The sequence below is a fragment of the Ammospiza nelsoni genome, chromosome 8 (assembly GCF_027579445.1).
Source record: "Ammospiza nelsoni isolate bAmmNel1 chromosome 8, bAmmNel1.pri, whole genome shotgun sequence".
Classification (NCBI taxonomy): Eukaryota; Metazoa; Chordata; class Aves; order Passeriformes; family Passerellidae; genus Ammospiza; species Ammospiza nelsoni.
The window spans coordinates 1,154,387-1,170,795 of NC_080640.1; the positions used below are offsets into that span (position 1 = coordinate 1,154,387).

A 16,409-nucleotide genomic window follows, 5' to 3' on the forward strand; every position below is an offset into this window, starting at 1 on the left:
AGCAGCGCAGGAGCCCTGGAGCAGCCCAGGAAAGCTCTCCTGTCCCCGCAGGATCCCTGAGTGTGGCACCCAGGACATTGCTCCGGCTGCCCCGGGGGACTCCAGACCCTGGCACAGAGTCACAGACACACCTGTGCCTTGGATTTCAGCCCCTGGAAACAATTCCCAACTTTGTGTGAGGAGGTACAGGCCACAGGGGTTTGAGTAGAATGACGGTGAATTTGTCACAGGGTGAAAATGTAGAATTTTGGGGATTTAGAATGGGGGTTCAAGATGGAGGAATCTGGGTGTGTCCTGTCCTCCTTCTTCTCCTTGTCCTCCATCTTCTGCTGGGATGGTGGCACCTCTGGATTGGTTTAGAGCACAGACAGACTGTCTAACATAGGGGATAGGGATTGGGAAATTATTGTAAATAATGTACAGGCAGCTTTTAGTATAAAAAGCTAACACCAGCCTGAGGGTGTGGAAAAAGTAGGGTTTTGGAAAAGTACAATTTTGGGGTTCTAGAATGGGGGTTCAAAGGCAAGATGGAGGAATCTGGGTGTATTCTGTCCTTCTTCTTCTTCTTGTCCTCCATCTTCTGCTGTGATGGTGGCACCTCTGGATTTGTTCAGAGTAGAGACAGACTGTATGACATAGGGGATAGGGATTGGGAAACCATTGTAAATAAAGTACAGGCAGTTCTTATTACAAAAAGCCAACACCACCCCATGGGCAGGGACTGTGCCTCAAACCAACCTGCTGGACAGATCTCAGCAGGTCAGAGAGAGAATGGAATAGATAAAGGAAAATAAACAACCTTGAAAAGCAGAACTGAGGAATCTCAGCTTCTTCTTCGGCCATGGGGCTGGGAAAAAAGAGACTTTGTAATACCTGGGGTCATCTCCACCTGAAACCTGACAATTCACCAGCATTTCCAAAACCACTGAAACCTTCCCAAAACCCCCCATGTTAGTGACTGAGCACCCCAAATCAGCAATTAGTGTGCCCACTTAACGAGCCTGCAGAGGACAGAGCTGCAGGTCATTAATAACTCCCTAAAGCTGTGCTGGCTCAAGGCTCCCAAAGTGTTCTTCTTGTTCATTAGACATGGAAACAATTAATGGGGGCAGGAAAAGATGTTGCTTCATTAATATTCCCCTAAAGAGAGCTGAGCCCAAAAAAAAAGCAAGTTCCAATTTCACCTGAAATAATTCTGGGATGGACAGGGGTGCAAATAAAGAAACCCCAACACCACAGATCCTGGAGCACTGAATTTTAATTGACCTTTTTGTGTCCCCAGTGAAACCATTTTCACAGAGAGAATATTTGTGTTTATTTCCTGTCTGCTTCTCCTCCTGATGCTCCTCAGGGTGCAGTTGTCTATGGCTCCAGGAGAATCTCTAAGTGTTCCAGGCTGTTCCAGGGATTTCTCTCCCCATCAATTCTCCCCCTTCAGCACAGGCAGCAGCTCCCCACTTTCCTTCAGCTCCTGAAAGACACAAAGGGTGTGTTGGGATGACCCAAGGGGATTCCAGCAGGAAATATTCCCTGGCAGCCTCAGAGAGCTCCCTCCTGGGCAACACTCGGAGATTTAGAAAGGATTTATAAATCCTTTCTTCACTAAATGTAGTGAAAAAGACAAATCAGTGGACAATCACACCTTGAAAGCTCTGCCTGGTGTCCCTGATCTCCTGCCAGGTGGAATTCCAGACATTCCAGGCACAGAACTCCCCAACGCCCCAAAGGAGGAACTCACCAGCCATGGGTGGGTTTTGTTTTCCCACCCCAAACCCCAACAAGAAACTGAAACTCCTCAGGATCCGAGCCTGCCCTGCCCATGCTGGGGACTGGAGTTCCCACTGCAGGGCTGGCAGCTGCCTCGGGAGCAGCAGGACACAAGGTGCAATGTTCTTCTTGTGCCACCTTGCAATCAACAGCTCCAGTTCAATATCCTCACTGTGCTGCATTCAAAAATGACATTTAAACCACTGACAGCAATCACCCAACCCATACAAGTCATGAACTCAAACAGCCCAAGGATGCAAAGAGAGAAATTACATTGAAATAGCAGAAAAAAGGATTTTACAGCATCTCACAATGCCCAAGACTCCCCTTCCTGAGCACTGAAAAAAATCCCACGCTTCTTAAATTATCTATTGATTTAACCCCTACACTTGCTAAATAAACAAATAAAATTAAACTCTAAATTAAGTTAATCTATATAATATAAACAAAATTAATCTATATAATCAAAGAAATCCCTACACTTGTTAAATAAACAGAATTAATGATGTACCTTAGGTTAAATTAATCTATATAAATAGAATTAATCCATATAATTTAAGTATAGTTAATCTACATAAATAAAATTAATCTACAGAATTTAGGTAAAAATAGTATCTATAAATTAAATTATTATTTATATAATAATTTCAATAATAAGTTTATATAAGAATTGAAGCAAACCCTACACTTGTTAACTGATTAAAAATTTTGATACTTTAAGTAAAATGAATCTATATAATTGAAGTAAAGTTAATTTATATAAATAAAATAAAGCTATACAATTGAAGTAAAATTAATCTTTGTAAATAAAATTAATCCATATACTTTAAGTAACATTAATCTATATAAATAAAATTAATCTATGTAATTGAAGTAAAATTAATCTTTGTAAATAAAATTAATCTATGTAATTGAGGCAATCCCTCACACTTCTTAAATAAATCAAACAAATCTATAATTTCAGTAGTCCCAGGATTTTCAGAATTAAATGGGATTTATTGATTGGGCATCCCCAGGAGTCCCAGAGTCTGAGGAATTGGCTCTGAACCATCCAGGAATGGGCTCAGGAGGATTTGGGAACTCTGGGGCTGCTCCAACAACTCCCAGAAAATTTCCTTTTCCCCAGGAATGTTTCCTGGTAAAAAACCAACATCAAGGGAAAAATTAAGGACGAGAAAAATGCAAAAAAAGAGGTGAAAATGAGCTTTCTCCAGTCACTCATTGGAGAACTAAAGCTCCTTTCCCTGGAAAAGCATCCTGGGGTGGCTGCAGGGGTTCAGTGGGGGACAGGCAGGAAAATTCCAATAAATGGAATTTTTAAATGCAATAAATGGAGTTTTTATTGCAAATAAAACCAGCTCCTACCTTGACAATGTCCAGCCCCCCCACCAGCTCCCCCTTGACGTAGAGCTGGGGGTACGTGGGCCAGTTGGAGAAGGACTTCAGCCCCTGGCGCACCTGGCAACCAAACAGCAATTAATTAATTCACTGATTCATTAATTAATGCCGGCCAAATCAAAGCTGGGAACCAAACAGGAATTAATGCTGGCCAAATCAGACATGGGAAATCAAACAGGAATTAATGCTGGCCAAATCAGACATGGGAATCAAATGGGAATTATTGGGAATGCCGGCAAAATCAAAGCTGGGAAATCAAACAGGAATTAATGCTGGCCAAATCAGACATGGGAAATCAAACAGGAATTAATGCTGGCCAAATCAAATCTGAGAATCAAACAGGAATTAATGCTGGCCAAATCAAATCTGGGAATCAAATGGGAATTATTGGGAATGCCGGCAAAATCAAATCTGCGAAATCAAACAGGAATTAATGCTGGCCAAATCAAAGCTGGGAAATCAAACAGGAATTAATGCTGGTCAAGTGAAATCTGGGAAATCAAATCAGGAATTATTTGGAATGCTGGCCAAATCAAATCTGGGAAATCAAACAAAGAGTTATTGGGAATTCTGGCCAAATCAAACAGGAATTATTGGGAATTCTGGCCAAATCAAATCTGGGAATCAAACAGGAATTACTGGGAATTCTGGCCAAATCAAACAGGAATTATTGGGAATGCTGGCCCTGGAAAGGCAGCAGGGAATGGATCCCCAGGGAAGGGCAGCTGCTGTTACCTCCTCGTCCTCCAGGATGTCAAAGGTCTCGTAGTCCACGCTGGGGAGAGGGAAAAAATGGGATATTCATTAAAAAAATGGGATATTCACGTTATTCACACTGCAGCTGGGAAGAAATGCTCAAAAAGCAACACAGCCCTGCAACATTTGTAAAGAAACTCAAAATTCTCACAAAAACGGCAAAAATTACCCCCAAAAATATCTAAAATCTCAAGGTTTTTTAAAAATCCATATAATGCTGGAAAAACCCCTCAAAGTTCTCCAAAAAATCCTCAAAATTATCAAAAACTCCTCAATGTTGTCAAAAATCCTTCAGAATTCTTAAAAAAACCCTCAAAGTTCTAAAAACTCAAGATTTTTTTAAAACCCTAAAAATTTTCAAAACCCCTCAAAATTCTCACAAAAAGTCCTCAAAATACCCAAAAAAAACCCTCAATCTTGAAAAAATACTCAAAATCTTAAAAAAACCCCTCAAAATTCTCACAAAAAGACTTCAAAATTTTAAAGAGCCCTCAAAAATTCCTCTAAATTCTAATGGAACTCTTCAAAATTCTCAAAAAAAAACCCTTACAAATCTTGAAGGAACCCTCAAAATTCTTTAAAAACTCCTCAATAATCTCAAAAAGCCCCAATAAAATTCTCAGATAACCCTTGAACTGCTTGAAATCCTCTTGAAAAATAAAAACTTAAATTTGAGGAATAATTCCACTCACATTTTCTAACACATTTTCCATAAAATGCAGTTTTTACCCCAAAACTGCCCCCCAAACTCAAACCCCATTACCTACCCAGTGTTATTCATGATTTCTATGATTTGCTTGCTGAAGCCACATTTTGCCATCTAAAACATAAAACACAGATATTAAATGTCTCTGCTTTTTTAAATCCATGGAATTCCAGCTGCATTGCAGCAATTCCCGATTTTTTGCTGGATGAGCCACTCCCTAATCCCTTTTCCATCCTTTACCTCCTGATTTTTATGGATTTATGGAATAAATATGGCATCAATGCCTGGATTCACCATAATAAACAAGAACAGCAACTTGTCATATTTATTATCATTAGAATTAATTTAATTATAATTAATTTAACTGCAATTAAATTCATTAAAATTAGAATCGTAATGAATTAATAATTCATATCCAGTGCAAACTCCTAACATGAGGACAAAAAACACACAGCAATTTTTAGATATTACTAGGCATTATAGATATGTATTATATAAGGTACCTAAGATATCAGATATATCTATTATAATATCCAAGCATTAGCTATTTCTATCAATATTTATATTAATAGATATTAATATCTAATAGTTAGATAATATTCAGTAATAATAAAAACTAGGGGTTGTTCTGTGGCTTATAGAAGCATCAGATAAAAAGATAAGTAACTATTGCAGCAAGACTGATTTGAATTAAGGAAGGACAAGGTAAAAATTCAGTTTTTATTTTCTGAAAATAAATATAAAATAAAATAATAAATAAAGAAATAAAATAGTAAATAAAGAAATAAAAATATTTCTTTTTATTTTAACATTCCATGTTACCTGTTTGTTTCCCTTCATGAAGAGCATCACAGGAGCTTTGTTTATCAAGGATTTAAGCCTGGAAAAAGACATAAAATACCTTGGTTATCACCCCAAAGAAAACGCAGAATTGGGAATGAAAACTCAAAGTGATAAATCTCCAAGAACTCCACCCTGGGATGGGAATGCACTCCCAGCAGGAACCCATCCCACACGGAGCAGGCTGGGGAAAATGGCACTTAACCCTCCCCAGAGGTGCTGCTGCTCCTAAAAACATCTCATGGACAACTTTAACCTGAACAAAACCCAAAGGGAACTTTAAACCTTTTGGGAAGCAGAGGATGTTTCCCGTTCCCTTCCTCCCCTCAAAAGTTTGTGCCAAGCAAAACAATTCTGTGTAAATGGGGTCACTGCCTGTGCAAACTTTCATCAATAACTGACCAAAAAATGTTTAATTTCTTAACAAACTCCTTAAAAAGCACAGGAAGGGGCTAAAAGGCTTTAAAAGTACATTTTTGAAGGCCACCAAAAGTAAGTTTTTAAAGATGAGCCCATCTCATCTTTATCTCCAATTTAATCTCTGCTGAAAGCATTAATTGAGGTTTGTGGCCTCAGTGAAACAATCTCAAAGTAAAGTAACTCAAGCCTCAGGACAAATTTGGAAGGAATTAATAAATCCCTAGAATTTACAATGGTGGGATTATTATTTATCTCCACTTTTACATGGGATTTATTAAATTATTTCTCCATTGCACTGAGCAGGGAGAAGAACCAGGCAATGATTCCCTCCAGTGACACCAGAGTTGGGAAATCTGTAGCAAATAAAGCCAGAAAAGGCTTAAAAAGATGATTTTCCCAGTTATTTTTAAAGAATAAATTCCTAAAGAGAGACAAGAAGGAATCTATATCTATATATCCCACTATAGATACAGATATATAAATATATAAGTAGATGTATATAGATATATAAATATACAAGTAGATATATATATAGATGTATAAATAGAAATATGGAAATATAGAAATAGAGATATGTGTTTATAAATATATACACAGATATAGAAATATAGAAATTCAGAAATATAGATACAGAAATATAAAGGCATATCTATAAATATATAGATACATTTAGATATATAAATAGATATAGATATATAAATGCATAAATAGATATACATATAGATAGATATATATCAATATATAAATAGATTCTTGCTATAAGCAGAAATTACACCACAAATATAAGTAAAAATTCTTGGGCTTAAATATGCAAACCCCAAAAGACATTGAAAAACTGCAAGAATTCTGTAAGTAAATACATTCTTGAGGCACTTCTGATAAAGCAGGAATTCACAGAGGGTTTCCCCTTATGAGCATAGAAAAAAAGTCAAAATTGTAATAATTCCCCCACCTGTCCTCCAGCTTCTGGCCCTTCGGGCAGATTGTGTCCAGCTCTCCTGACGCCTCGAGCTCCTGGGGAAATTGGGAGAAAAAAGCAAAACTGAGTTGGAAAAAGCCAGACAAGGCCATTTCTGGCAGGCCAACGAGGAGGGAGGTTGAGCTGTGTCACCTTGACGATGTCCAGGCCCCCGATGAGCTCGCCCCTGACGTAGAGCTGGGGGTAGGTGGGCCAGTTGGAGAAGGACTTGAGCCCCTGGCGCACCTCCTCGTCAGAGAAGATGTCAAAGCTGCTGAAGGCCACGCCGTGCTTCTGCAGGATCTCCACTATCTGCCTGCTGAAGCCTGCAGGGGAGTTCCATGGGCTCTCAGCACGGCTGGGCTCACCTGGCAAACAGCTGGCAAACAGCTGGCAAACAGCTGGGCTCACCCTGGCAAACAGCTGGGCTCACCCTGGCAAACAGCTGGCAAACAGCTGGGCTCACCCTGGCAAACAGCTGGGCTCACCTGGCAAACAGCTGGCAAACAGCTGGGCTCACCCTGGCAAACAGCTGGGCTCACCCTGGCAAACAGCTGGCAAACAGCTGGGCTCAGCCTGGCAAACAGCTGTGCTGACCCCACCCTGGCAAACAGCTGGGCTCACAGCTGGGCTCACCCTGGCTCCCAGCTGGGCTTACAGCTGTGCTCACTGCGGCTCACACCCGTGCCCACCCTGGCTCCCAGCTGTGCCTACCCTGGCTCAGGGCCATGCTGTGCCCACCCTGGCTCACACCCGTGCCCACCCTGGCTCCCAGCTGTGCCTACCCTGGCTCAGGGCCATGCTGTGCCCACCCTGGCTCACACCCGTGCCCACCCTGGCTCCCAGCTGTGCCTACCCTGGCTCAGGGCCATGCTGTGCCCACCCTGGCTCACACCCGTGCCCACCCTGGCTCACACCCGTGCCCACCCTGGCTCCCAGCTGTGCTCACTGTGGCTCACACCCGTGCCCACCTTGGCTCCCAGCTGTGCCCACCCTGGCTCCCAGCTGTGCTCACTGTGGCTCACACTCGTGCCCACCCTGGCTCCCAGCTGTGCCCACCCTGGCTCAGGGCCGTGCTGTGCCCACCCTGGCTCACACCTGTGCTGACCCCACCCTGGCACAGGGGGGCACAGCCCAGCCCTGGGTGCCAGGCAGGGCCAGCAGGCGGGCAGGCTCTCTCACCGCAGCGGGGCTCCTTGGGAGAGCCCTTCATGAAGAGCATGCAGGGGGCGGCGTTGATGAGCCCCCTGAGGCGGGCGTGCAGCTGCTCCTGGGCAGGGGCAGCGCCCCCGGGGCCGGCCGTGCCCGCCGTGCCCGCCGTGCCCGCCGCGTGCCGCTGCACCTTCCGCGTCAGCTCCGGGGCGTGCGCGCCGTCCAGGCGGTCCACGTTCTGGGAGTTCTGCAGGGAACAGCAACACGGGCTGCCTTCAGAAAGGGATAAACACTGCACACACAGACTGCCTCCAGAGCAGGGATAAACACTGCACACACAGACTGCCTCCAGAACAGGGATAAACACTGCACACACAGACTGCCTCCAGAACAGGGATAAACACTGCACACACAGACTGCCTCCAGAGCAGGGATAAACACTGCACACACAGACTGCCTCCAGAACAGGGATAAACACTGCACACACAGACTGCCTCCAGAACAGGGATAAACACTGCACACACCAGAACAGGGATAAACACTGCACACACAGACTGCCTCCAGAACAGGGATAAACACTGCACACACAGACTGCCTCCAGAACAGGGATAAACACTGCACACACCAGAACAGGGATAAACACTGCACACACGGGCTGCCTTCAGAACAGGGATAAACACAGCACACACGGGCTGCCTCCAGAACAGGGATAAACACAGCACACACGGGCTGCCTCCAGAACAGGGATAAACACAGCCTGCAGGGCCGGGGGAAACACAGCACACAGCCTGCAGGGCAGGGGGGTAAATACAGAACACACAGAGACTGCAGGGCAGGGGTAAACACAGCCTGCAGGGCAGGGAACAGCACACAGCCTGCAGGGCCAGGGGAAACACAGCACACAGCCTGCAGGGCAGGGGGAGAAACACAGCACACAGCCTGCAGGGCCAGGGGGAAACACAGCACACACGGCAGGGTGGGCTAAACACAGCCTTCAGTCCAGCCTGGGCTAAAGCACAGCACTGTCGCAGATATCTTTTTATGAAAATCCTTTCCTTAGGATTTTTCCTTCTGAGAAGCTGGGAGGCCTCAGCAACAAAATGCAAACAATGGTTATCTGCTGCTGTGGGATGCAACAGGTGCAGCTGGGATTGGTCTGGTGTGGTTGTTTCTGATTAATGGCCAATCACAGTCAGCTGGCTCGGACAGAGTCTGAGACAGCTGCCTTTGTTAGCATTCTTGCTTTTCTATTCTTAGCTTAGCCAGCCTTCTGAGATGAAACTTTTCCTTCTATTGTTTTTAGTATAGTTTTAATGTAATATATATAATAAAATAATAAATCAGCCTTGTGAAACATGGAGTCAGATCCTCATCTCTTCCCTCAACATAAGACCCCTGCAAACACGGGGGCACAGCACTCACAGCCTTCAGGCCAGCCTGGGCTCAAGCACAGCACACACAGCCAGCCAAGCCTGCCTTCCAGGGAGGGGCTGTGCTGCCAGGCTTGTGCCTTTCTGGTGGAAATGATGCCTGAGAGATTTTAGCTTTTCTGGTTTTCAGATCCTGTGCTGCATTAGTGCCTAATTCTGAACTCCATACAAAGTGTAGTTAACTGTCCTCACATTTTGATCAAACCAAACAATTCCCCCAGGCCTGAAACTCAAGGACACCCTACAGCCTCAGCTCCAAAAAGTATAAACAGGAGTGAATTGGGAGGAGCACACTGGGGGTAAATAACTTCATCACCTGAAGCTGAACTGGAGCATTAACCCCTGATACACAAACAGACCAAACTCATACCTGCCTGACAGACCCCTGAGCATGGTCCACCCTGGCGTAGCCTCTGAGGCTCCGAGTGCCCGAGGTGCACCTACTGAAGGCCTTTAATAAACACCCACTTTATCCTCTCAACCTTGTCTAGCCTCTGTTCTGGGCAGCCACTGCAAGGCATCAGTAACAGCACCGAGTCTGCCTCTAGAAATACTTATTTCATAAAATATTATCCATTTTATCATCACAGGCAAATAGCACCCAAACAGAACTGTTATTTCTGTTATTACCATATTTACTTTATTTACTTGGGTCTTTTCCCCTACCTCAATACAAAGAAATGCTGCTGTAAATTTTTTGACCCAAGTACAACAAGTGAAATAAAAGCTATGTATGAATCCTGAAGCACTTAAGCAAGCCCTGAACAATTGCACATAAAGTGCAAAAACCATGTGTATTTCCATTTTTAGGTTCCACTGGATAGAATTCAATCAGTTACAGAGGTGTCTCCTCACTGAGAAAGCTCCTAAGGTTCTGGTAGAGTATTACACAAGTATAAGTATTAAGGGTCCACATGGATTCTATTTTTTCTTAAATCCACTTTTCTTAAATTCATTTCCTCTTAAATCCATTTCCTCTTACCTTAAAGAACAAGAACGTTGGGACAGAACTAATTCCATATTTTTCAGACACTTCAGGCACAGCCTCAGCTTCCAGCTAAAAACCAAACCAAAAAAAAAAAAACCTGGATTATTTCCATAATCTTCTTTCAAGTTTCACTGCGAGTGTCAATCCTGGAATGTTCTCCCTGGCATTTGATCCATTTAAGCAGGATCTGCTGCTGAAGTCTGGGAGCCATTTGCATTTAAATGAGACTCTCTGGGCTGCATGGCCCCGCTGAACTCCACGGTGTCAGAACAGCCTCAGAGGTTTTTATTTTGTTGCACATTTCAAAAGACGCCCGGAGGCTGCGAATAAAATTTTTGGTGCACTCCTGACCCAGTAAATTCTCCCTGCTGTGCAGCTCCTGCTGTATTGGAAGGCATAAATCACTGCCCAGTGATGTCACCACCACAGAGGTGCTTTTGTGCCCCTTTGGGGGGCTCTGCATCACCCCTGACACCACAGCCCCCCGTAAATCAGGAGGGGAAAGGAGCTGCTCCTTCAGCTGAGGGTGATTTTCAACTTCTGCCAGGCTGCTGAGTGCCCAGCCTGGGACTGCTGCTCCCACTTTCATCACAGAGGGATTTGCTGTGAACATTTATCTTCACTGGCTCCGATTTTGAGCAGCTCCAGCTACGCAGGCTCCTAATGAACCCACTAATTAGAGAGGCAAAGCAGGAGCATCACAAGTGAGCCCCAGCCTCCTCCTGCACATCACCACTCCAACAGAATCAACTGCAAAACTGCAGCTAGAAAATGAAAGCTTACATCCAACTGAAACTGAACTGAAAGCTTATACATAATTGAAAGAGAATAGGTAATTCCAATTATTGATTCTTTTTCCAGGGGCAAATGATGACTTCCACCACTAATACTAATTTTCTTTCCCAGTAAAATTTCCTGCTTGGGTATTTACGTTCCACATAACACAGAAGAGATTTCATTTCATATTTCAGGAACTTGCTCTCATTGGCACAGCTTCCCAAAATGTTGTTTATGAGTGCTTGGGATATGAACACATTCATTTCAACCAAGCATCCAAGGAGGTAACAGGTGCTTGCCAATTCAAAGGCAGGCTGGAATACAAAAATCCCACCAAGAACTGCCAAAATCAAATATATTCCTCTGGAGGAGCTCCTCCCTCCAAAATGTACCAGTAAAATTCACCCAAGAATTTCCATCAGCTCATTTTCTCTGAGCAAGAACACCAGTAATATTAAAATTGCTGGGAGGAGGGAGTTGGGAAAAGAAGTGCCACCACCTTGGTTTCACAGCCCTGGATGACTTTGGAACCTCATTATTAAAATATAAATTACAGCTGAAAAATAAAGGTCATAAATAAATGATATAGGAATAACAAAAAGGCAACTGAGAGATTCCAGACTTTGTTGGGCTGAGCAAAAGCTACTAAACTCTAGACAAATGTAAGCATCTTGAATCTGCAATAAGTGGAAAATTAGTCTTTTGAAGCTCTAAGTCATAAAGCACCATTAAAATAATTCTGACCTGTTTTACAAATACCAACTGAGAGGAATCATTAAAGAAACCCACACACACATCCTAAAGGCTGTAAAAATCCCATTAAAATACTCACACACAGCTGGCTGCTCCCTGCCCTCATCGTGCCACAAGTGCCTCATTAACCAGAGAAATTTGGTTTAAAACCAACAGCACGTGGATGAAGGGAATTCCTTCCTCTGGATCCCAGTGGGATGTGCAGAGGGTCTCACAAAGCAGAGTGACAACCCTGCAGGGGCTGAACTCACCTTCCTGAAGGGTCATTTTAGCCACAGGAACCCTGTGGTAACCCTGAGATCCCTTTACCAGGAACATCCCCAAGGCTGGGCACCCTGGGACAGGGGGAGGTGTCCCTGCCATGGCAGGGGTGGCACTGGGTGGGCTTTGAGGTCCCTTCCCACCCAAGGCATTCCAGGATTCCCAGTCTGAGCCATCCCTGACAGCAGCAGCACTTTGGGATAACACTGGATGGGCTTTGAGGTCCCTTCCCACCCAAGGCATTCCAGGATTTCCTGCCATGGTAGCGCCTCTGGGATAACCCTGGATGAGCTTTGGGGTCCCTTTCCACCCACAGCATTCCAGGATTCTCAGTCTGAGCCCATCCCTGATGGCAGCAGCACCTCTGGGATACCAGATGTGAGAGGGGCATTAGAAATGTGAGGCCCCAGAGGCACCCCAAGGGGAACCTGCCCCTGTTCTGGAACATTTCCCTGCCCCAGGGCTGTCCCTGCTCCCCCAGGGCTGTCCCTGCTCCCCCCAGGGCTGTCCCTGCTCCCCCCAGGGCTGTCCCTGCTCACCTGCACGAAGGTGACCTGGCTGTGCTCCCGTGCCAGCGCTGCCATCACCTCGTTCATCTGCGCGCACTGCGGAGCCCACGGCGCCCAGAAGTGCACCACCACCAGGGACCTGGGGAGAAACAGCACTCCTGGGGACAGCTGCCAAAAACACCTGCATCAGGGAACCCCTGGGGCTGGGAGAGGCCTCCAGAACCACCATCCAGGGGCCCGACAGCCACCTTGTCCCCAGAGCCCTGAGTGCCACCTCAGGAGTTCCCTGGACAACGCAGGGATGGGCACTCCATAAAAACCCATCAATCCCCACCACCTGCTGCCCCAGAGCAGAGGCTGGGCAGAGTCACAGAATACAGCAGGGATTGATTCCAAGCATCTCCTCCGTGGACCCACCTTGGGCAGCACCAGAGCCCAGCCAGGGCTGCACCCAAGATGAACCAAAATGGCCCCAAAATGCACGGCCGGGCACGGGCTCTGTCCCTGGGATCAGTTCTGCTCCATTTGCACCTTGCAGTTCATTGTCCCATTCCAGCTTTAGCCCTGCAGTCCCACCCTGCTTGTTTTTCTCTCTGCAGCCCACGGGGTTTGTGCTCCTGGGCTGAGATTTGGGTCATTTGTCCTTGGTGCCCAGCTGGAGCAGGAATTGTTTTGTGTCCCTGCTCTGTGCACAGAGCTCAGCATCCCTGATGTGAGCCCAGCCCCACACACTAAAGCAGCACAGAATGGGAAACAGAGAAAAGCCAAACCTGAGGCATCACCTGAGATTAAAAAACCCTTTAAAGCACAGCCAGGAGTTCTCCTTTCCCAGGAACATTCTGAGCCCATGCAGCACAAAGCCTGTCACACTGCAATGTTATTTTTCTGCTGGCATTAGCTCCAACTCCTTATTGCAGTTTGCTGGGATGTTTGGGATTGGCTCCACACAGCATTTAAAGGTGTGACAGAAATCCCATCCCACTGGGTACCAGCTCCCATGGGATGACAGCAGTGACAAGATATTGGAATTCTCAATTCCATTCTCCATCTTCACAGAGGTCAAACCCACCAGAGAGTGGGAATAAGGAATTAAAGATTCAATGTACTGATATGAATTTACTTAGAAAAACAGAGAAATCAAGTCACCCATCCCACAGCAGCCACTTAATGTCTTTTATCCCTAAATAATGGAAATTCATTGTAAATTGTAGCAGCACAAGATCCCTGCTGGGATTGCTCAGGACAGGGCTGGGAGCAGCCTGGGACACTGCAAGGTGTCCCTGGATGGGCCTGCAGGTCCCAGACCAGCCTGGGGTTGTAGGAAAAGCAGAGCCTGTCATTAATCACAGAGCACAAAACCATATTAATGAGACTCTGGACGGGAGATGAATAATTCAGAGCCACTTCTGTGTCAATGAACACCCAAACAATGGTGTTCCCATTGAAACATCACTGCTGTTCCCATTGCTGTGTCACTGCTGTTCCTATCGCTATGCCACTGCAATGTCACTGCTGTTTCCATTAATTAGCCACTGCTGTTCCCACTGCAATGTCACTGCTGTTCCCATTGAAATGTCACTGCTGTTCCCACTGAAATTTCGCCGCTGTTCCCTCTGCAATGTCCCGCTGGTTTTGGTGACACTCCAGCGCCTGGAGGACAATCCCAGCTCTCAGGGCAGCTCTGGTTTATGGGATTTTCCAGCCGATTCGCCCAATTTAGCCCCAAATTCCCTGCGATAGGAGCTGCTGTAGGGTGGTACCTCCGAGAGCTGAGCCAGGGGAACGCGGGGCTGGCAGAGGCCGAGCAAAGCCGAGCCTAAGCCTGGCCAAAGCTGGGCCAAAGCCGAGCCAAAGGCCGGCCTAAGCCTGGCCAAAGCCCGAGCCTAAGCTGAGCCTAAGCCTGGCCAAAGCCCGGCCTTTGCGCAGTTTGGGGCTCGGTTTGTCCCCGTTTTGGGGTTTTTATCTTCCCCTCGCAGGTTTTACCGGGCGCTGCGGCAGCACCGGCCCCTCCCGAGCTGTGCCCCGCGGGGACCGGGAGGGGACGGCGGAATGGCACCCAAAGAGGGACCCAAAGAGGGGACACCGGGATGGAGAACCCGGGCCGGCACCCACAGAGGTGACACCGGCACGGCCCCAACGGACGGGGCCGAGGGACTGGACAAGGGCATGGGGAACCCAGGATGACATCGAGGGACGGGACACCGGGATGGGGAACCCGGGCTGCCCCCACAGAGGTGACACCGGCACGGGCCCAACGGACGGCACCGAGGGCTGGCAGGCGGAGATGGCCCCCGTGGAGGAGACTGAGAGACGGCACGGCGGGACGGCAGCCCCCGTAAGGGACACAGGCACGGGCGCATTCCCCCCCTCTCCCCCGGTGTCCCCTCACCGGTCCGGGCGCTGCAGCAGCTTCTGGAACTGCTCCACGGAGCCCGCGGCCGCCACCGCGCCCGCCATGGCCGGGACCAGCCAGGGACACGTGGGTCAGCGCCGGTCACGTGGCGGCAACCGCGGGTCACGTGCGCCCGCCCTGGGCACGCGCTTCCGCCTGCCTCACGTGGCCCGCCCGTGTCACGTGTCATCCCCGCCCTACGTACCCTTCCCGTGTCACGTGTTCCGTCTGTGTCACGTGCTCTCCCCCTGTCACGTGTGCCCCGTGCCGGCCGTGCCGTTCCAATTGTTAAAAACGCGTTAAAAACTGTTGTGAAACAGTTGGTAATTGTGAAAAATGCGTATTCTATGGTTGGCTTTTGGCAGATATTCAAATGAGTATTATATGTGTTGTGTTAGAAAGTGATGCTGTATTAATTATCTTAAGTAGTGTGTTGAATATAGTTTTAGGTTATAAGAAATGGTAAAATAGAAACGATGCTATGTAGGATACTTTATTTCCCAAAGAAAGGACTCGCAGTGAGCCAGCAGCCACAGGACACCTGAATCTTTCAGAGAAAGAGCATTTATTGCTCCATAATCAGAATAAATGAACTTCTTCCCGCCTTGCTCAGCCCTGCAGACGCCGTTAGGTTTCAGAGGAAGGAGCTGACACTGCCCAGGCAGAATCCTGTGTTTGAATGGGATTTATGCATCATGGATGAGCTGTATGCATATGCAACAGGCCGTTGTTTTTAGGGTTAATCCTCTGTTAACGTGGGGCCTTTTTCGGGCCGTGCTGCCCAGAAAAGGTACCTGTACGTCCATAACTCTTTGTCTGTACTGTCTCATATTGTCCTAATCCAAATTGTCCAAAATTTTTCTTACTCTGATTACCTCCCCACCCTGCCAGGGAACAATTCCTGGTTCCCAACATCCCATCCATCCCTGAGGCCAATCCCGGGAATTCCACAAACAAACCTATTTTCCAGCGGGAAACCCTTTTGCCCTTGGAGTTCTCCACCCCGCAGAGCTTTGCTGTGGACATTCCCCCTGTGTCCCACCAGGCTTCCATGGAAAATTCCAGGGAATTCCTGCTGCTGCACCGGCTCCTGGGGTTGGGGCTCTCTTTTGGGATTCCTGTCCCAGTCCCGTTCCCGGTGAGTTCCAAGCAAGCAGGGTGGGTTTGGGCTGTGAAGAATTCAGCAGAGGCAATCCCAAGGCTCTGGGGGCAGGCGTTACGGGGTGGATGCCCACGCTCCGTGCCACGGTTCCGCTCAGAACGGAACAGACGGAACCCCCGGCAATAAATCTGCTCCCTCTG

General features: G+C 46.9%; 1 protein-coding gene across 3 annotated transcripts; it reads right to left on the reverse strand.

The window, feature by feature from the left end:
* Positions 1-1,240: 1,240 nt before the first annotated feature.
* GLRX3 (glutaredoxin 3) lies at positions 1,241-15,220 on the reverse strand. 3 transcript variants are annotated; one of them, XM_059476842.1, is made up of 11 exons: positions 15,105-15,220; positions 12,746-12,854; positions 10,410-10,484; positions 8,028-8,244; positions 6,999-7,171; positions 6,840-6,901; positions 5,450-5,507; positions 4,689-4,741; positions 3,901-3,940; positions 3,133-3,225; positions 1,241-1,471 (listed from the first exon to the last, which is right to left on the reverse strand). In XM_059476842.1, the coding sequence occupies exons 1-11, from the start codon at positions 15,170-15,172 to the stop codon at positions 1,421-1,423; spliced, it is 999 nt and encodes a 332-aa protein (XP_059332825.1). In that variant the 5' UTR covers positions 15,173-15,220; the 3' UTR covers positions 1,241-1,420. The 3 variants fall into 3 exon arrangements, with proteins under 3 accessions (XP_059332825.1, XP_059332824.1, XP_059332826.1); XM_059476841.1 differs by lacking the exon at positions 15,105-15,220 and adding an exon at positions 14,699-14,898; XM_059476843.1 differs by lacking the exon at positions 15,105-15,220 and adding an exon at positions 13,133-13,152.
* Between the last annotated feature and the right edge of the window lie 1,189 nt (positions 15,221-16,409).